This window comes from Falco cherrug, chromosome 4 (assembly GCF_023634085.1).
Source record: "Falco cherrug isolate bFalChe1 chromosome 4, bFalChe1.pri, whole genome shotgun sequence".
In the NCBI taxonomy this organism is placed as follows: domain Eukaryota; kingdom Metazoa; phylum Chordata; class Aves; order Falconiformes; family Falconidae; genus Falco; species Falco cherrug.
The window spans coordinates 13,172,013-13,192,562 of NC_073700.1; the positions used below are offsets into that span (position 1 = coordinate 13,172,013).

Here is a 20,550-nt window from a genome sequence, read left to right on the forward strand (position 1 = left end):
AAATATACTGCAATGCCAGCAAGACAATCCTCCAAATTATCCCTCACAGCTAATTTGAGCTGAACCATGGCTCTACAAAATCAGGAGTGTAGTCTTCCCTGTGACTGGCCATGGGCAATGGCTTATCTTCCTTCTCCTCCATACCCTTCGTCAGTTGTTCACTATCACTGCATCTTTTCAGATTTTTCACACGTCACCCCTCTGTAAGGCTGTCCACTTGAGCAGAGCTTGGGAAAACCTCCTTCATTCATCATTAATGCAAGCTACAGAGTGGTGTCCAAAGTAAGTTGTGGGTTATGGGAATAAGTTTGAGGTTCACCTCAACATTTGCAGTGATTTTACCACAAACATTTCCCAGAAGGCATCAGTATCCTGTTTTGAGCCTCCTCCAGAGAATCTTTATTCCTTTCCTGTTTAATGATCAAGCACATTCTTCACCCTCTCTTTTCTAGTTGTCTGCTTCCACTGATACTTCACAGAAGACAGCTTGTTTTTTCTGATCCTTCCAGCCACTCTTCATCACTCACACCCAACTCAATTGTAAGAAAACATGGTACCACAGCTTCAAGGCACATGAAGACGACACCAAAGGCAATGGCCACTGGCTGTATTATTCACCTCCAAGCAACAGGGCGTATATGAAATGCCAGGTTATCAAGAAAAAATACACACATCAAAATTCAAGAAAAATGGACCAGCACAACAGTTTTTGCTGGTGGCCCATCAAAAGCTGAGATAAAAGTAAGTTTGGAGAGAGCCTAGAGAGGTTATTTTACTGGTAAGAAGGTATTAAGCTTGCAGTATATTTGTACTGCTGCCTGCGTTCATGCCATCCATGGAAAAACGCGGGCTATTTTATGAGATGTAAATTCAGAACGGTTTGTTCAAGGAGACTGGGATTAGGACAGACAACTCCATGGTGTACAAACGAACCTGCCCTTGCAAATAAATTCCATCATGTTGAACTGCAGTCCTTTACTGGACTTGTGGCCATGCAGCCACATAGACACACTTGGAAATAACAGCTTATAAATATGGAGATGCCAAGGAGTACAACAGAGATGCCTCCTCCAGCACCAAGAGCTCTCTTCCTATGGCCATAATGCACCTTTCAGAAAGGAGGTATCCACATCTGCATCCCACAGACATCACTGTCATTTCAAGGTCACACAAGGACACGATTTTGGCACCACTGTTTCAGTCACATGGGCTGGGAGATCATAGGATGCTTTTACCCAGCAACAAAGTAAATATTTGCCACCTTTCCCACCAGAGCTGCCTTCTCACAAAACAACTGTTCCTTGTGTTTCTTCACTGACGATACAATAGCTCTGTTAGGTCAGAAATTTTTATTTCTTTTACTATTAGTCTCAGTCAACCATGCTTGTTTAAGCCCTGGCCTTGCAGGTTTATAAAAGTTTGTGGACTGAAGCCGCAACCTTATGGCTCCCTCCATGAGTGCAAGGAGATCCGACGTGCCTTGTTAACCCTTCAGAATAATTCCAGAGACACCAGTTTCCAGCTGTCACGTGCCCGTGTGTTAGAGGAGCAGGGCCGAGGGAGCCAAGGGTCCTGCAGCCCTCTCCTTGGCTCTGCTGTGGGATCCTACATGAACCTTTTCAGACAGCTTTCCCAAGGAGAGAGCACTTGTCTCAGAGGTGCACAGCCCAAAGTGCACAGTGCAAAGTGCTTTGCGATCATGGGAGAAGTGCTTTAAAATCAGAAACAAGAGTATAGGCATCTCCTGGAGACAGCCCTATGATGTGTTGGAGTCCATGACGGGAATGAGTCTCCCTGGGGTTACAGAGATTTGCATTTTGTCATGACTCATTCCTCGGGCTCAAAGACAGCAACAGAGCAGTGGAGGTGTCTTGCTAGACACAGAGCAGCACATATTCAAGCCTTGGGCAGGATATGCACTGCAAATCTCACTCAGCAGCACCAGCACCTGCACGGTCAGTCCAGCTGTGGGGTGAGTGGTAGCAGCTGTGGTGATGGCCACATCGCTGGCTGCAGAAACCGATCCGTCATGCCCTTACATGCCCCCGAGTTGACCTGCACAGGTCAGACGTGCACATCTGTGTGTGTACATACATCTGCATGTGCACACTGGTGGGTGGGTCCCAGCCCTCAAAAGATCAAAGCTTTGCTGACAGCTTCACCCAGCTGCTAAACTTTCCTTTTGCAAACCATTCATACTCAAAAGCCAGAAACATAATGATCAAACAACTGTGTCTGAGCAGAGATAGAAAACATGTAACTCAGCAGGAAGCATTGATTTTGGATACTGGGACAGAGAAGCCAGATACTCTCCCACTGCTGTCAATGACAGCTAGGGGAGGAAGGACACAAACACTGCATGTTTTCAAGGCAGCCAAGAAAGGATGTCAGGCATCTTCCTATTCCACTCTCCCTGCTGATAATGGGATAAATCGCTGTTTCATTTGGAGCCCAAAGGCTTCATCTTGCACCCAGTAAACAAAACAACAGGCGAAAAGGGAGGTCTATTAGAGGCTATTGGCTGTAAAATGTATCACAAGTCAGGCAGGCGAGAGATTTTGCTTCAAATCACCTGCCACAAGCTAGAACGAAGCAGGTAATAACTGTGAGGCAGCCCAACCTCCCTGAAAAGAGGGTGATGCTGTCCTCCTCCCTGGTAGTACTCAAACTTGCTAGACACCCAAGGGGCAGCTCTTCCACAGCAAGCCAGACAGACAACGTGATTGTGGATCATGCACTTGTATACAACAGCACATTCAGGTTCACAGGTCTCACACAGGAGTGTGTAAACACACAGGAGAGACCCAGGCTGCTAAGCCTGATCCCTGTATCCCTGTTTCTCAGCCTCTTTTGCAAAACCCGAAACTGCACGACAAGAAAGAGCATAGCCCAGGCTCAGCTGAGAGCCCAGCTTGGTAGAGGGGAGAAAAATGGCTCTAATATCTTGGGCTGCAGTTACAGCAGAACCTCACAAGGGCAGGGAATAAGGTGTCTAGGAAGGATGGAGCAAACAAGTTCTGTGGGACAGCAAGAAACAAAAAGCGAAATGAAAACATAAAACTGAGTTTTTCAAACTCTGCAAACCCAGTGCACTTATCACTTCAAGATGGGGAGAAAAGACAGTGCTTTCCTGCCAGCTAGGAAGAGCAGCATGGTCTAGGAAAAGAAGAAATACACCACAGAGATTTAATCCCCAAATCAAATCCAGGCTGCAAACGCAGAGGGGATTGCTCACTGGCGCCAGAAAGCAGCAGCCAGGAGAGCGTGAATCCTGCTGGGTGGGCAGCCGAGAGGGAGAGCAGTGTGTGTGACACATTAGAGCCAAGCAAGACTGCACTGCTAGTCTTTGCTTTCGCTCCAGGCTTGGCAAGATGATAAAGCAAAGCCAGGCAGATTTCAGCACATCTCTGTTGTCCCCTGGGACAGCAGGCTTTGCTGCTGCCTGATTTATAAAAGGAGTGTGGTGCCTTGCAATGTGAGCCAAGTTCACCCTGGTTAATAGAGGATAAAGAAAAAACCAAAACACCATCACCTTCATTTTTAAACCTTGTTTGGAAACAAACAAACAAACGGCATAAAAGCCTTTTGAAATTTCTCTTAACCTGCATCACTCAGGACAAATCTTTTTCCTGTGCCAGCCTCTTGTCCCTGTCCTCCTACAGGCCGCAAGTACCAGGCACTGATGCTCCACCTTGCCTCTGCACCAGCCACCTGGAGAAGCTATCACACGCAGAGCTGCCTGCACCGCAAGGACTTGCATTTCCTTTTGCAGTCACTTTCCCTGCCGTACGACTGCCCAGTGTGCTGTTTTCCCAGGCTGGCTTGGGGACACCAAACCATTAGCAGATGTTGATGGAGCCCTTGGAGGCTTCTCCCCCCAAGGAAGGGTCTGCAGCAGGCACTGAGCACCAGGACAGAGCACCAGTGGAACTCACAAGTGGGAAGAGAAACCAGCACAGGGGCACAAGTGCCAGCTTGGTCACCTCTCATTATCTCATCTGCCTGACAAAACCAGCTCTCCTTTCCACCCCACAAGAGCACAAGCCACGCTGGGATCTGGTGTGTTCAGTAGGAAAAGCTTTGCTACAGGGCACCTACACTGCAGCGCGCAGGCACTCAAGCAGACTTTAAATCCAGCCAGCAAGGGTACTGGGAAAAGTTTAGCCAGAGCAGCCAGAGCTCCTGAGCTGAGGCTCGGCCGCTGGAGGAGTCATTGCTCCCACTACCCCCTGAGGATGATGCAGCAGTTAATGCTGCTCCTCCATTCTGCTCTTTTCCCAGTATTGCAGAGCCAAAAGCTCAATGCAGCACCCACCTGCTTCTCAACCACAGCTCTTCTCTGCAAAGCCCTGGCTTTAAGGCCAATTTATATGGCTGGGCTCTGGCACAATTAAACCAGGCAGAAAACACTTTGCTGGGCCCACTTGTTTATATCTTTCTCCTTCCTGCATCCAGATAAAAGCTTTATCTTTCAAAGTGAAAGAGGAAAAAAAAACCAACCAAAAAAACCAACAAAACAAAACAAAAACAAAAAAACACAAAAAAAAAAAACAACAGAAAAAGGAATGGGAATGGCACTCTCACACAGACACACACTCCCTTCCTCCTCCTCCTCCCAGAACAGCCGCAGCCTGGTGCCAAGACGTTCACCTGGGATGCGAGGGAGGCCGCGGTCAGCCGACGAGTGCAGAAATGGCAGTGACAGTAAACCATGCCCAGTGAAGAATGGGAGATATTACAAGGATGATAGTAAATATCTAAATGAGCCTCTGAGGAGAGAAAACAAACCAAACCATGAAATGTTCAGCAGCAGCACCATCAGCATCCAAGGGCAAGGTCTCTAACCTCTCTGCCGGGCTGTCAGGCTCAATAAAACGGACGAGAGGGGGGGAAGACAGGGTTTCGGTAGCAAAGATGCCTCCCTGGAGCTGAAGTCCGAAGCCATTCAAAGGGTCTCCCCTGAGCACCACCTCTGTCGTCTCCGTGTGGACTATCTGCCCGCCAGGACCCACCGTGCTGGAGGCCAGTGACACTGAGAGGAGGAGAGAGGCAGAAGGTCAGGGTAGCCATGGTCAACATAGCAGATCTGGTCACAGACCCTGGTCTGGCAGTGGTGGGGACAGTGACTGAGGATGAGGGGGACACTGACAGTGCTGAGATGAGTGGTTCTACCCCAGCTAACAGTCAACTTATTGTTGGAAAGCAAGGACAGCAAGGCAAGCATGCATGCCCTGTCCAACCCAGCCCCTGCCCACTGTCACTCTTACGTGAGCTCTTGTGCTCCTTCTTCTTCTGCCTCCTCCTCAGCATGGTGGTGCGGGGGCTCATGGGGTGGGAGCTGCGAGGTAGCGTGTTCGAGTTCTGGCAGGGGAAGCCCTGTGCGTTCATGGTGGGAGACGAGAAGTTGGCAGCCACCAGAGCTGGCGAAATACAGAGTATGTTAAGGATGTGCACAGAGAAGCGTAGCACTGGGTTCACCTAACAGGTGTTCATCAAGCACCTAATGGGTTCAGACTAGCTCCCTCTGCACAGCTCCAGGGCTCAAGACAGGGGGAGAACCTTCCTGTGCTTGCAGCTCCAGGAGAGCTGTGGGAGTGGGCTTGGATTCCAGAAGGAATGCATGACTCTCTGGCATGCAGTGACTCCAGTGACTGGGCTGCCTGTCACTGCAGCATCCAGGCCACCAGACGAGAAATGCATCATGGATGCAGGGCAGCCATCAGCAGGTTGGCAAGATGGACTAATGCACCTTAAATACATACAAAGAGAAACCACAGCTTGAACTTGAGCTGCTGGGTAACTGGGCTGCCGTGTTTGATTCCCACAGTTCGGACACAGTGCAACAGTTCCTCCTCCTTATCTTACTGCCCTAAGACAAGAAACCAGGGGCTGCACAGACCCTAATTCCTGCAAGAGGTGGGTTTACAGATTTTGGAGCAGCCATAATCTTGCCGCTAGCTTGCTGTGCAGCACCTGGGATGAGCAGGATGCATTGCCATATCACATTCCTACACATCACCCGAGGCACCCTCCTTGTCCCACAGCTGTACATTTTTGCTGTATGAAAACAGGCACCGGGGTGTGGGGTTAGAGGATGGGACCGCGGGTCTGCCCAGCACACTGTTCTCATCGCAGGTACCAGATGTGTGTGTGCTGGGCTGCGGATCCTGATTCTGTACCTCAGCACCGGACCTGTGGAAACAGGCCCAGGCAACCAAGAGGGAAACGAGTGACAAGCCAGGCTATGGAGTTGCACGTTAAGAAAGTGGAGGGGGCACAACATGAGCGAACACATGCATGGATGGGGGCAATGCCACGCGCTGAGCTTACATTTGCAGTAATCCTGTCCAGACGTCTGGTTCCAAGTGGGTGTCTTGCAGTGCCCAGGGTGGTGGGTGTGACAGTAGTTGACACAGGGGTCCCAGCAGTGGTGGTGGTCACTCTTCTGCACCTTGACTGATGGCACCCAAGGGAGAAGAAATCACCATAGGCAGGGAGGAGAAGTGAGAGGAAGAAGAAATAAGAAGCATAAGCCAGGAGATTGTAGAAAAGAGCCTCATACTGGCTTCAAACAACTCAGGACGCAACCACAGTGCATCAAGCACCAGCAGCGAAGATGCATTCCCACATAACCACATGACATTCGACGCAAAGTGGCAGAAATCCACCCTTTCCCCATAAAACTGCTGCATCCTGAGCCAATGGCCTGACTAAACCATGCTGGCAGTGCATAGACATCATTATCATTTGCAGTCTGTTGTGTGACGTCCAGAAGCTCCATCCAGCCACAGGTTTACTGCAGTGGCCATCAGTGTTATCTGGCAGTACTGGGGAAACCTCCTTGTGCTGTTTCCCACCTTGCTGCTGGAGCTGCCCTCCCGTGAACAAGGCTCAATGCCTTCCACAGACGCCCAGGACTGCTTTGAGCACTGTGCTTGGCTTCAGTGTTTGGATGTTCAGTGGCTGCTCCCAGCCGGGAATGCACATATGGATGAAAGAGAGAAGTAGCAGAGAGCTGCCTCCAGCTCACCAAACAAAAGAGATTTTACACACTGCTCCTTAAATGCAGTTAGGGAGGCCCACCGACACAGGAAAAGATGCCAATGCTGTGGCAAACAGTAAATGATGGCACCAACGGCGCAGACTTTGTTCTAGGGCACACAACTGCTTTAGCTTCAACCCTAACCCCAGTCCAGCATGTGTTGACAGAAATCTGTTGCAGTGTGACATCCATCATCTGGAAATCCCTTAAAGTCATGATGGTACAAGTCTCCTCTGAAGTGCCTCAAACACCCCGGCAGGCACAGGTCCCTCCTCTGTTCTCGCTGATGCTCCTTTTGCCCTTGGGCAACACAGGGTCAGTTTGCTTTTCCTTGCCAACTGGTTTTTCTCTCATGAATCTCTGCACCATGCTGTCTGGATCTATTTTCTTCTGAGAGGAATCGTTAGCTAACAAGCAAGATCGCAAGGATCTGGTTTATTCAGCTAAGTATGCCTGCAGCAGAGCATCACTGCAGCCATGAGTTATCCCAGAGCTCTTAACCTCACAGCCACTTGCACTGACTGGCAATCACCTTCCCAGGATGAAAACTCCTCCAGGCTCTGTGTCCTCCAAGCAGGCAGAAATGCCACCAGTGCTGGGACTACCAGAGCTTTCTGAGGGTGCAAACCTGGGACAGGGACTCAGTTTATTTAGCGGATCCACCCAGAGATCTCATTTAAAGGTCATCTGCTAGTGCCTGTAACAGTGGAAATCCATTTTGTGTGCATGCATCACAGGCATCAAATCGTTTAGATCAGGTTTTCCAACCAATACAGTGATGATATTTAGTCTTCACTACATATTTACTAAGTTTAGTACTCAGTCTATCAAGCTCTTAAAAATACACTTCCAGCTCCAGGCTTTCTGTATTGTGGATTCAAAAGTAAATTCAGAGCCAGGCAGCTTTTAAAAACAAAAATCGAATTAATAAATGTAGCTATATCTAGACAAAAAGGAAAGTTGTTAATAAAATTAAGCACTTGGAACATGAGGGACAGAGCTTATGGGCATATATACAAAATCATTTAATCCATTTATAGTAATTAAAATTTTTCCCATTTTGTCTACAAATTCTTAGCTCATATCCGACAACAGAAAAAAGTGCCTTTGAAACTGAGCTGTCAGCGCACTGGGGAAGAGAAGAGAATTTGGACAATTTTGTGATAAAACCCTACAACCACCTTCCCCAAGCTTTCACACATCATCCCTGCCTGAGGAAACCCATCCATCCCAGCACCGCTCCTGGGCACCATCTGCTCCTGTTGATCCTGTGAGTAGAGTGTAATCCTCCCACAAACTCTCCAAATGCCCCCAGAGCCACAGAGAAAGCAAACTCAGTTTGACAAATCCCGTGCTTCAGCATTAGAACATATTTTTGCATGGTCACTGGAGCTTCAGATCCCTCTCCACTTCCTCAGTAATGGGATTTTGATTGCACAAGAAGCCACTTTTAAAAAACATCATGACGAGCTCCGTGCAGGCACACACTGGAAGGACTTAGGTAATGCAAGTGGCTGAACAGGGATGCGTCTGCGTGGTCTCCTCAGTTGCTTTCCCCAGGCTTCACGCTCTCGCCAACCATGACAGTTTGCTTTTGCATGGCCTATTTTTTCTTACTGCCCCTGTTTATTTCCCCAAACTCAGAAAAAGCAGCCTGTGGAGTTGGCACTTGCAATGCGGAGCAGAAAGAAGTGCCTCTCACAAGTCCAAATGCAGTTTGTCAACTCTGGTGCGGTTCCTCGGCTGCTCACCATGCGCTGCATGGTGCCACGGCTGGTTACACCACTGAGGAGCACTGCTTTGTGAGCTGCTCCTCTTGGCCCCAGTGCTCTCCTTCCTGCCTCTACCACCTCCATCAGCACCAGTGAAGGTTCAAGCCCAAGCACTGGTCTCCAGCCGCATACCTCTGCCATTTAACAGCCACGTGGATAAACAGCATCCTTCCGTCTGATCCCTCATGTGTTAAAAAAGCTGAAACACATGTGGGAACAACTATTATATCCCTTATTTTTCATATTTATGTGTTACAATTATTGTTCCAAGTGTGTTCTGTATTTCTGCCACAGCAAACTGATCTAAGTATTGGGGGTTTGGGTAAAAAGGCTCTGAATGCATCTAGCTGTCCTTCCACAGATCCTCCTTCTCCTGAGCTGCTACTGAATGCATATATTCTGAAAGAAGATTAGAACCAGGGCACTATTGGAAGGAGGAGAATAGTTCATTTTTACAGCCACTGAAAAAGGATTATAGCTTTCCATTTTTTCTTGGGCACAAAGGTCAAGTCATCCATCCCCTTTTGTTAAACTGCTTTAATTCTGCACAAATTGGACTGGACATGTAAGAGATTTATTTCTAGACACAGAGATCTTAATAGATTTTATGTTTCACTGCATCATGTTAAAGAAAACAACACAGATATTTTCTTCCTTTCCCCAAACTGTCCTAGAAGATAATGGAAAGAAGAGCTGTTTCCAGGGCTACTGTGCACCAATATCATTCCCAAGAGACAGGTGTTTGAAAATGGTTGCAAAGGGGACTGGTACAGAACAGTTATGCCTCAAACACCTGAATTACAAGACCACTAGTACAGAGTGTAACAAAACCACAGGCAAGAGTTGTAACAAATCTAGTAGTACTGAGGCTATGTTCACAATAGATTTTATATGAGAGCCAGAGTCAGCCTCTTACATGGAAGGAGAAACTAAAGGTGGGCAACAAGGATGCTGACCAGGGTGAATTCCTAACGACATTTACAGGCATTTTGAGCTTGACCTCTCTGGAGCCAGAGTTTTTTCCCCTTGTATTTCTTTGGTAGGGGTGGTGGAAAGCAGCAGCTACAGATGCATTCACTCTACCCCTCGCTGCTCAGACACAGTTGCCATTCAAAACAGGCTGGTCTGGAAGATGAACACTTACGTTACAGTTTTGTTTCCTAAGGAAGTCCAGCAAAACCCTGTCTAGCTGCTGACATGTCCTTTATAAAGCCTTACCAGGCGTCAGCAAATGAAAACTGAGCTCGGAAATACATTTGCCAGCACCAAGGTTGTTTTCCTCCCTCTCCATTAAAGTCTCTTATCCGAGGTACTAAGGAAGTGGCTTGCACAGCACTCAGCGCTGCAAAACCCTGGGATTCCCAACTCCAATTTCCCCATTCAAGCACAGATGTTACCTTTTTTTCCTATTCACATCCTTGAAGAACGTAATCTAATCACATGCATTTCATCAAAACATCACTTTCCCCCCCCACCCCCCTCCACAGATGTCTCTCTCTGGAGTCTGTTGCCAGCATTCAAAAGCAGCAAGAACCCCAGTAGGGACCTCAAGTGAGTTTTAAGGTCGATGAACAGTGTTTGTACAGAGAACACACCTGTTTCTGGAGGCTTCAAAGGCAGCCTGCTTTGGTGAACAGGTAGTATCTCTAGCTTGACATTTTCTGAAGTGGCAGCTAAAAGCTGAGTTGCCTCTAGTAAGGAGCAGTGCTCTGTGCTTGTGCCATCGATGGAGAGAATATGGTCGCCAACATGCAATGCGCCACACCTGCAAAGGGAACAGCAAGAGAGGTAATTATACACACGGCTCAAATCCACGTCCTTACAGTTGGGAGCAGACACATACAAAATTATTGTGTGAACTTGTGTGAATTTTGGTCATATCATTTCTTTACTTCTAATTTGAACATTAGGTTCAAAGTGCTGCCCAAAACACCAACTAAGATGGTTCATGCTTAAGTTAGTGCTGCTGATGGCTTGGGAAAGATCTTTTAACTTTTTTCTAGTGCCCACTCATAGCTAGTCTGGATGGCTGAGGGCTCACCCAGCAGCGTAGTTAAATCCTACATGCCAGCAGTTAGCTCAGCAACACAGCTAACCACAGCTAGGGCTGCATAACAGTCTGCCTTTCTGCCTCTCCATGTAAAGGGTGACTAGCTGACTTTGCCCATTATGAAAGGGCTCTAGCCAGAAGTTCCCAGAATAGGTTTTTGCCATTCCGCAGCTCCAGGACAGTCAGATCTGAGTTTTTTAAAACAAAGCTCAGCTTTCACATGCATTGAGTTACATTCATTCCCAGTGAGGAGTGTCCACTGGTCAGATATTTTTAGCACACTTAGTGCTAAGAACATGTGGACATGGCCATTTCAAGGCGAGGCGGGGAAGAATGGTATATAACTAACCAGGGGACAAAAAAGCAGTGGAGAAAGGAAAAACAGAGCTAGGAGCAGCCTCTTCAGATCTGTACCTGTCCACCACGCTGGCTGGCTTGATCTTGTCGATGACTATGACCTGCTTGTTCCGGTGCATGGTTGTCGTCAGTGTGATTCCTAGCGTAGACCCCGGAGTCTTTGCTATTTCAACTAATAAAGGACCTGATGCATTTGCTACAGTGTCTGCAAAACAAGAGAGCATCTGAAGACACTTCTCATACAGCCTTTTCCATTCCTAAATGCAGGGAGTTGGCCAATAGTGCTGACTTGCCACGTGTATCAGCAAACCTGTAGTTTGGACATCCTATACTCTGTATCACATGGCAATTTAACAAAGTAGTAAACTCCAGAAGCAAAATTGTTTCTGCACAAAATATATATGATCATGAAGTGAAGAGATATTACAACAATTCACTCATAGAAACAAACCCCCTGCCTCTTTTCTTGGGGTTAAATAGCAAGATCAAAGAACAGATCGCCCAAAGGCTGTGCAGCAGTGACATCAATGGTATTAAAAGCACCAAAAAAAAGGAAGATCAGAAGGACATCACTGTTATAGACTTCTTCCCAAACAAACAAAAAAGACACAAAGAAACAGGACCCCACTTTCTGAAGTACTCAGAAATCTTGTGTGCTGATGACCAGCACACAAGTCAGTCAACACCTGTGTGCTTCAGCACCAGCTTAGAAATACAGCCTCAGCGGCTCACTTCTGCTCCACCGGCGCGAGCGGGGGAGCAGAGACACAGCGCTACCTACCCGCATGCTTACGAAAGCCTCCCCTCTCCCATCAGACAATACAGGGGTAACTCACATTTAAAAGATGCATTTCTGCAACAAGCTTAATAGATACTGTGAGATGATGAAGCTCCTACAAAATTGCACCTGTTGGCATAAGCCTGCGCTATACTTACTCACCTCTTCTGAGGAAGGGGAAGAAAAAAAGAAAGCCTGTATCTCTGGCTAATTAGACAGAAATTCCCTCCACCTCCATTACACACATTTGCTTCCAGATTACCTAAAGCCATCAAAGAGGCTGGATTCACTAATGTGTTATCACCACCAGACATCCAACAACCAGCACCCCATGTGTAGTTTGACCCCTCCCAAAAAAAACCACTTAATGGAAACCCAGTCATTCACTTTGAAGGAAAAGCCAGCAGAGCCCTCTGAGAGCTTGATGCTTCCTTAGCCCTTATTTATTCATAATAAGGCTTTTCTCTTCCAAAGCTATGCTCCACTAAAAATGCTGCTGCCACGCTCCAAAACTTGATGCGTGTCTTGTTCTTGCTCTCTGATAAACAGGAGCATTAATGCAGATTGCAGAAGCTAAGCCACAGCAAAGTCTCTCCTGAGATCTGTTGAAGATGCTGAGTCTCTGGAGACAGAAATTTCACTTGCAAACTTCCCCTGGAGATCCGCCAGGGGATGTTCAGGCTCCAGTCTACTCACAGTGCCCTTTTTCTGGGGGAGGAAGGAGGAGGAATGAGCCATGTTAAAGGTTATGCAGGCTTCAAATAAAACATTTTCTGTTCTCTGCTGAAAAGGACCACTGGGGAGATCCGCAGGCCTTGGCAAAAAGCTCAGTCCCAGTTTAATCAAAAGGTGCACAAAGCATCCAGCTAAACCCAGCAGAAGGTGCACTTAAGCCTTTGTTAGCAGAGGAAGCACCAAGAGACTGAGGATCTCTTTCCAAAAGCAAACATCAGCTATATGTTGGTTTTGCAGCCTGTGTGTGTCCAGCACATATCCTCTGAAGAGGGACACAGACCAATATTCCTCCAGCTGAAGGGAAGGCGATAGGGAAAAAAATAATGAAAAGCACTTGCTGCAGCAGTAGACCATTCTTTGCAAGGAAAATGCCTACTCCTCTCGGTTTTACTCAGCATCCAAGCTTCTTGGCTTTGCCCAGTGTTTCCCAGGGAAATCTCAACGTAATGGTGAGTGAGCTTTTGGTACCTATTCCCATGCCAGGACCTAGGTTATCAGTAAGACTGTAGGAAATCAGTCCTGCCTCCAGCCCATGGTCCCTCCTCCCACCACACACAGCATGGACCACCCCACCGTCCTTTTTAATTCTCATCTCCAGTCGCATAGATGACTACTGCTCCAAATCCATTTTATAGAGGCATTTGTTGAGGAAATACCAGCCAAGCCTCTATTAATTATTCCAGGGAAAGATTTGGCTCAAATCAAAGGTCAGGAGTCTACAATTTAGCAATATTTGAGACGTGATTAACATGGGGCTATTACACCCAAGCTAATTTAAAAAGAAACACGCAGAGGCCAGGGCAGGCCACACAATAACCTCACTGCAGGGAGTCGATTGGTGTTGCTGCTCTGCGACTGTGAGGTGTTTCTGCACCATCACGTATGGCTGCAACCTGACCCAGCATCTGTGGAAAAGACATCCGCAGCTCTCCTGCATTTAACAGCAAATCTCACCTTGCTTAAAGCCAGACCTGTTCTCACAAGCCAAGAGAATCTAAGCCACTGTTCTGGAGGCTCAGCATCATTAGATATTCAACTCAAGTGCTGCTCAGCATGTACCACGGGCCAAAAATCACACTGCTGCAGAACAAGCATCACTGAGGCCAAAGACACCAAGTTTAATGTGGATACAGCAGCTTGCATCATTTCTCTAGAGTTTTGTTACCAAGGAACAGAAAAACCACCTATGTACATGCCGTCTTGCATGGCTGTGCAGATTTTTATGCAAGGGTTTGAAAGCGTTCTGCAAGCAATGAACTGTGCTTCCCAGAGGAGAATGGTACCATTTTACAGATTGGGAAACTGAAGCACAGCTGTCACACAACGGGTCCAAAAAAATACGTGCTTGTTTAGTGGATGGACAGACAGGGTCCAGAAGACCCACTGGATGAATCATGTTACATCTCCTGACGTGGCTGGGGGAAAGCACACATGCTATCTTCATCCATCTTCAGAAACAACAGCTTTAGTAACCAAATAAACCCTGAAACCCTCCACCTTTTTGAAGACATCTGCTCTTTTTAGGTGATATTGACCAAATGAATAGGATAAACGAATTGGATAGGACCCTGCTAAAATCCAGTATCGGCAGCTCTGTCCTGAATCAGTTAACATCTGCCTCCAAATCCTGCCTGTGTTTTTCCTTCCAAACCAAAATTCCAGCCATTTCAAAATGTTCAGGTGGAAATCCAGTAGCCACCAAATGACTCACTACAAGTCTAATCCACCCTCTAAAGAGAAAAGCCTACCAAAACTGCCTCCAGTACAGAAAATTCCATCACTTTGTCCACCTGGCTGACCCCAGGAAGACAAAAACGGCTGTGTGAAACCTGCTCACAGCCATTTGCTTCAGGGGTACTCACCAATATCGTGCTGGATAAAAGGGAAACAGCGTGCTCCAGGTAGTCAGACATCCCAGTGATGAAGATACAGGAGAGCTGGGTACACTCAAAGCTGGGGTTGGCAGGTATTTTCTAAAAGAACTTTCAGCAGCTTATTTTGGAGGAAACACTGTGGGGTTTCTTCCCTCTTGCACTGGTTTCCTTGAGCCTCATCTGGCTTTGCTCACCTGCCTAAGGAAGGATGGCTCTCCAAACCAGGCTGGAAAGTGTTAGGAGCACTTGCCCAGGGAACAAGTGAGGTGTGCCAGTAGGGATAATTTTTCCCTGCCATAATGCACTTTGAGGGGAAGGAAGAGGAAAAGGCATCCCCCTGGCAAATGCAAACAAAATAAACTAAAACCTTCTAGAAGAACCAAACCAGGGAGCTGCCCCCTTCCCGACAGAGCCCAGTGGCTTGCGATCCCTCCAGCTTCATGGGCACATGGAGGCATTTGACTTCATGGGCCCCTCATCAGGACCTACCCCTGCCACTGCCCAGCAAATGCCAAGTGGTCACCTATTTATGGGACACTACCAGCCCTCCACTCCGTCAGCAGGAGAGCCCCACAAGCCTAAAAATGAATGGGCAGAGGGGCAGCCAGGGGAAGGGGGAGGAGAAGGACGCAGCAAATTGCTTTGCTCACTCGTCATCTCTGGCAGAGAGTTTCCCCTCTCCATGAGTCAACCCTAAAGGCTGGCAGCCTAGTGCTTCATGTCATGGCACACAGCTTATTTACAGAGTAGCTATTCAAATGCCACCAGTTTCTGGCCGACCACTTTATTTGTTGGGTTGTTTGTGGGTTTTTTTTCTTTTCTCCCCCTTTTTTAAAAGGCCCATAAGAAAGTGTTGCCACAGGAAAGCATCTGTTCATTGCAATGTTGATCTGGCATCAGCAAAGGGCAGAGATTTTCCTGATGCCCAAGGGAGGTGCATGCCCAGTTCACACTCCTTTTAAATGGAAATGGCAGATTAATTTAATTCCTTCGGTGGCCTTGAGAAATCTCAGCCAATTTGATTAAAAGCCTGCCACAGTCCCGTCCTACGCTGGCCTCCCCAGTGAAAGCTCGACAGCCGGGGGATGCTTGGTGGCAATGGCAAGCAGCTGCTGTGTCCCTCACACCAAGAGGGCTGGCCCATGCCCCTCCTCCTGAGCATGCAATTTTGGCTGGGAAACCACGCAGCCAGCTGGGGAGCACCATGATTCAACACTCCCCCGCAGCAGCTTTGGTCTCTCATCAAGGACAGATGTGGAAAAATAACTTCCCCTGCTCAAGGGTCAGCCCACACGACCCCAGCACGTACAGCTGCAGCAGAGAGCGAGTGCGATGTAAAAACCTCTCTCTTCCCCAGATATGAAGAGGCCAAGCACCACGTCATGGTGGTGTCCTCAGCTCCTATAATTCATCAAGTGAACTGTGTGGCCAAGTGTCCCTTCAACAAGTTTTCAAAATGGGAATTAAGAGTGCTCCCTCTAGACTAGTAACTACTTCCAGCACCTGCTCTTCCTTTCCCTCATCGTCTTCCTGTGGCTGGTAAAGAAATGTCCATAATGGTTGTGATCTGGGGATGATGCACTCATCTCCCATTGCAGTTACTAGCCATTGCCTGGCAAAACTGTCTGCAGAGATTGTTTTAAGCAACGCGTTCTGCATCATCCTGCCTTAAAAGAAAGCAGGGCATGTATATCCCTTTACAAAGTTGGGGAGAAGCACTCTTTATGCAGAAATTATCTAAGGAAGGTGCTGTCTTCACATCTTGGGAAGCATCTGGCTGTGGTCCACTGTATATCAACAGAAGATGGAGAATCACTGCATAAACCCCTGCCATCACTCTGAGTTCACTCAACCCTAACAGTTTTAGGCGGCAGACTAACTCAAGAAGAAATACCAAGACACCTTCACGGCTATTTTTGCTCCAAGTCAGGTTTTAAAACAATCAATTTTCTGCAACATAGGCACCAGGGTACCGTACAAACAACAAACCCCGACAGCAGCCCATTCCCATGCACCATTAATTGTTTACTACTGTTCAGACTTGACAGCCCTGTACAAAAAAAAAAAAATCCTCAACTCCTCCTTCCCCCGCCCCGGGCAGGGCTGCCCCCCCAGCCAGCCTGCGAGGAGAGGGATGGACATCCCTTACCGACCGCTGCAGAGTTATGACAATGACAATTAATGACATTCATATAGAAAGGTGGAAAATAGGGTTTGGGTAGCTTCTGTTCTCCATCATTTAAACCTTTCCTCTTTTTCATGAATACCAGCCAACTTCTGAAGAGATGCTGCTCCTGTAGCATGGCAGAAGCCAGGCAGCATGCAGGCAGCCGCCAAGGCATCAGGTTTTCCTTCCAGCTCTCCCAACAGAGCACGTAGCTGCGTGGCAGACTGCTGCCCAGGAGCTGGCGGCCTCCTCCCCCAGGGGAGACCCAGTAAAGGGTCTGCTGGAAGAAAGGGGAAACTTTGGGGGAAGGAGACTCAAAAGGAAGCAGACAGCCCCCAGGGCTGACACAAAGAGCTCCCTTTTCCTGCTGCAACCCTCTTGCACATTGCATGGAGCGAGTTTTGACATTCTCAGCTCTCTTTCCTTGGGGTGGTGTGGTATTAAACTCTCTCAGCTGTGGATCCTTTTTATTTCATTTCCCTTCTCAGTGACAAACCAGAAAACAACCTGATACCACAGGCTCCTACTCCTCACTGGATCCTAGGCTCAGATGCGTTGGACTGGTTTGCGAGATTTGGGGAAAAGACTCCAATTTAGTCCGGCTTGTGGCTCCAGTGGAGGCAGAAACTGCTCAGGAGTTGTATATGCAATGTTCAAATCTAACACACAGCTCAACAAGCTTCCAGAGCCAACACAGCTTCGGACTCTGTGGTAACCTTAAACTCATTAACAACGCTCCCTGCAGGAACAGCTGTGTGTCACAAAGCCAGCTCCAAATGACTTTACAGTAGCTAATAATAAGCCCTTTCCCAGGGCTTGAAACTGAAAATCAAATGAATAAAAAACCACCAACGCTCCAAACCCTCAAACTTAATATCTACTGTGTAGAACACTTTAGAAATACCCATCCTCTGCCCTCCAGTAAATTCTGTCTTATTTGGGGTCAATCAGTTGATCACCCCTCATTTATTTCAGCAGTAGATCTGCACTAATATTTCTGAGAAAGGGAATAGCTCCAGAATTAAGCAAGGTCAAAATTCAGAACCAAAGCCACAGCCACATTAAGTCTCTTGCCTGCTTGCAGCTGCTCTCCTGCACACATTTAATAGCAGTATTTGCAGTGCTGGCAGAGCACTCCAGCCCCCTTTAATTCCAAATTCTTCTTTGCCCTCTTTGCCTACATTAGAAAATCCCCTTTTTCCCCCTCCTCTAAAACCGGTCACCATTCCCACCCAGACGCATCATTGGATAAGGGCACTTCAAATGCATTCAGCTAAGCCGGCTTTGAACTCTACCCCCTACACCCGTATTGGCAGTGCACTGCTCAGCATTTTTCCACTGAAACCAAGTATCCCAGTTACTGTGTCTAGTCTCACATACTTTCCAGGCAGTCGGAGAAAATGCCACCACAACCATCCCAGCCTTACCCATGATGGTCACATCATACTCGATCTGGAAGAGTGCCTCCTGGCTGCACTGCCGCAGGATGTTGAGGGCATCAGCGTGAGTCATGCTGTGCAGAGGGATCCCATCAACGCTCAGCAGCCTGTCCCCAATTTTCAGGGACCCTTCCCTGTAGGAAGCCATAAGCAAATGGGTTTTTTGGTGTATGTGTATTTATTTATATTTTACTTATATATAAATATATGTAATATACATACATGTTTTGTTGTGTATACATATATTTGTGTCTCTGTGTGTACATATGTACATAAAGCCAATTACTTCAATTCTGGGGGAACTGAACAGTCCTTGGGCCAATAGTTTGAGTTATTTATAGTACCAGACCCATCAGACTAAATTAGTGGTATGAGAATAGACAGACTGCCTCCTGCTTTCTAACACAGCATCAGCTATTCATCTGCACAGGGTTAATCAAGTGGCCGCCTCTGGAACAGGGGTTTCTGCTTATAACATCCACACATGGGTCAGCCTGGGAGCACCAGACCCACCCTCCCCACACACCACAGGTCCCACACCACCAGCACGAGAAGCCTTGGGGAGGCACCAGCAAGGAGGGCAAGAAGGGCACGTGTCCAAGAGCACAGTGAGAGCTGCTGGTTTGTCTTGTGAAAGCACATGTTGGAGGTGCAACGTGAACGTTACCTGTCCGCTGGACCACCTGGCCTCACGTAGGTGAGCACCAGTGGTCTGGACTTGTGCCAGTCTTCATGGGCTCCCCCTGTAATCAAACCGGGAAAGCCGTAAGTCACTGGAGGTTTGAAAGTCTGAATGAGAGTGCTCAGAAAGGAGAGACATTTATCACCTAACAGCTGACACAGCCTGAAAGCAAAAAGGCTGCCTCGGATTAGGCAGCTGGCAGTCGTTGAAGGCTGCACGGGATGCTCTCCAGGACATGCTTTCACTTCTCAGCTGATGTTTATGACATTCATCTTCTTACTTTTCTCTTCCCGCTTCCCAAATCACCCCTGCCAGTACTTGTCCCCTCTTTGTTTTTCATTGGAGAAGGCACTAACCTCTCAGCACAAAGCCAAAGCTGTTGCCTTCCTTGTAGAGGGACACCTCGATGGTCTTGGGAATAATGCCAGCGCTACTCTCTGGCACTAAAGAAAGAGAGGAAGATGCAGTTACCCCCAGATAAACCTTTCCCATGCCACCCTGCAAAAAAATATCAAAGGTCATCCAAATGCACTGAAATGAAAGTCCAGCCCAATCTTCCCAGTTTGAAGAAAAAAAGAGCCCAGCCCAGATGCATGCATGAACCTTCATCAGAGCCAACCATCATGTTTTAGGATGATTTCCCAGCTCAGTGCTGTGCATCTCCCCTCAAATTTGTCTTGGTTAATACTCTGACATTCAAGTAAAACTGTCTCATTTATCAACTGGTTTTAACGTGTTCAGCATTACCCAAAAGCCAGAAGCTTCTGCTGCAGATGGAAACTTACTAAAAAAAAAACAGCAGCAGCATAAGGAATCGAGTCACCGGTGACCTTAAAGAAAATGAAAATCCCAAATCCTCAGTGCAAAAGGTTGGGGTTTTTTTTCCCTTACCTCTCATATTTTGACTTTAGAAAAGATTAAGTGAATCCTTTAAACTGATCCTAGGGGCAATTCAGTAATTTTATGTTAAATACACAGTCCTATTTAATGTACAAAAGTAAAGAGAAAAAGAACGAAACTGCTTCTGTCCCTTTCCATCCCCTGCTGTTTAATGATTTATTGAACTACTGCAGTGAATATGGGACAATTTTCCAGTCTTCTCCATCCAGAACTGCACATGGCATTTCAGCCTGGTCCACTCTGAAAAGATCAATTCCTAATCTGTAAACCAAGTGCAATGAATGGCCACAAGGATAATCAAAAAAAAAGATTAAGAACTCGATTTCAGCTTGGCAAATTGGAGCTGAAGGCTCCCCTAGGCACGTCCGCGCTCACATTTCTTTGGCTCGGGAGGGGAAATTTGAAGCGAACTTCCCCCCTGTCCTCACTGACCACACTGGTCCTCACTGGCAAGCACCCTGAGGGCTTGCAACCTGCATCCAAATTAGGGTTAAACTAACCCTTAAATTAATCCAAAAGATGTACTGTGGTGGCATGGTACCGCCTTGCAGGCAGGCAGCCCTGGGGACCAGGTTACAGCAAGGCCAAATAAACCCCCCAAAACACCGTCCCCCACGCAGCCGCTTTGCCCCTGCTGCCAAGCATGGACCACTACACCAGAGGCACAGCCTGGAAGGACTCCAGAGGGGAAATGCCCAGGGCACAGGAAGGCTACCCCCTAAGGCGTGATACTCACATACCAAGAAAAGGGTAT

The 20,550-nt window shown here is 47.5% G+C and overlaps 1 protein-coding gene across 3 annotated transcripts in view; it reads right to left on the reverse strand.

Annotated features, from left to right (window-relative positions):
• GRIP2 (glutamate receptor interacting protein 2) overlaps positions 1 to 20,550 on the reverse strand; it is a 285,002-nt gene that overhangs the window by 35,491 nt on the left and 228,961 nt on the right. For all 3 annotated transcript variants that reach the window (XM_027805921.2, XM_005432534.4, XM_027805919.2), the window contains exons 5-12: positions 19,253 to 19,339; positions 18,882 to 18,957; positions 18,203 to 18,348; positions 11,279 to 11,426; positions 10,410 to 10,579; positions 6,331 to 6,456; positions 5,268 to 5,420; positions 4,846 to 5,032 (exon numbers count right to left, since the gene is read on the reverse strand). In XM_027805921.2, the coding sequence (XP_027661722.1) occupies positions 4,846 to 5,032; positions 5,268 to 5,420; positions 6,331 to 6,456; positions 10,410 to 10,579; positions 11,279 to 11,426; positions 18,203 to 18,348; positions 18,882 to 18,957; positions 19,253 to 19,339 (1,093 nt within the window). The remainder of the gene's footprint in view (positions 1 to 4,845; positions 5,033 to 5,267; positions 5,421 to 6,330; positions 6,457 to 10,409; positions 10,580 to 11,278; positions 11,427 to 18,202; positions 18,349 to 18,881; positions 18,958 to 19,252; positions 19,340 to 20,550) is intronic.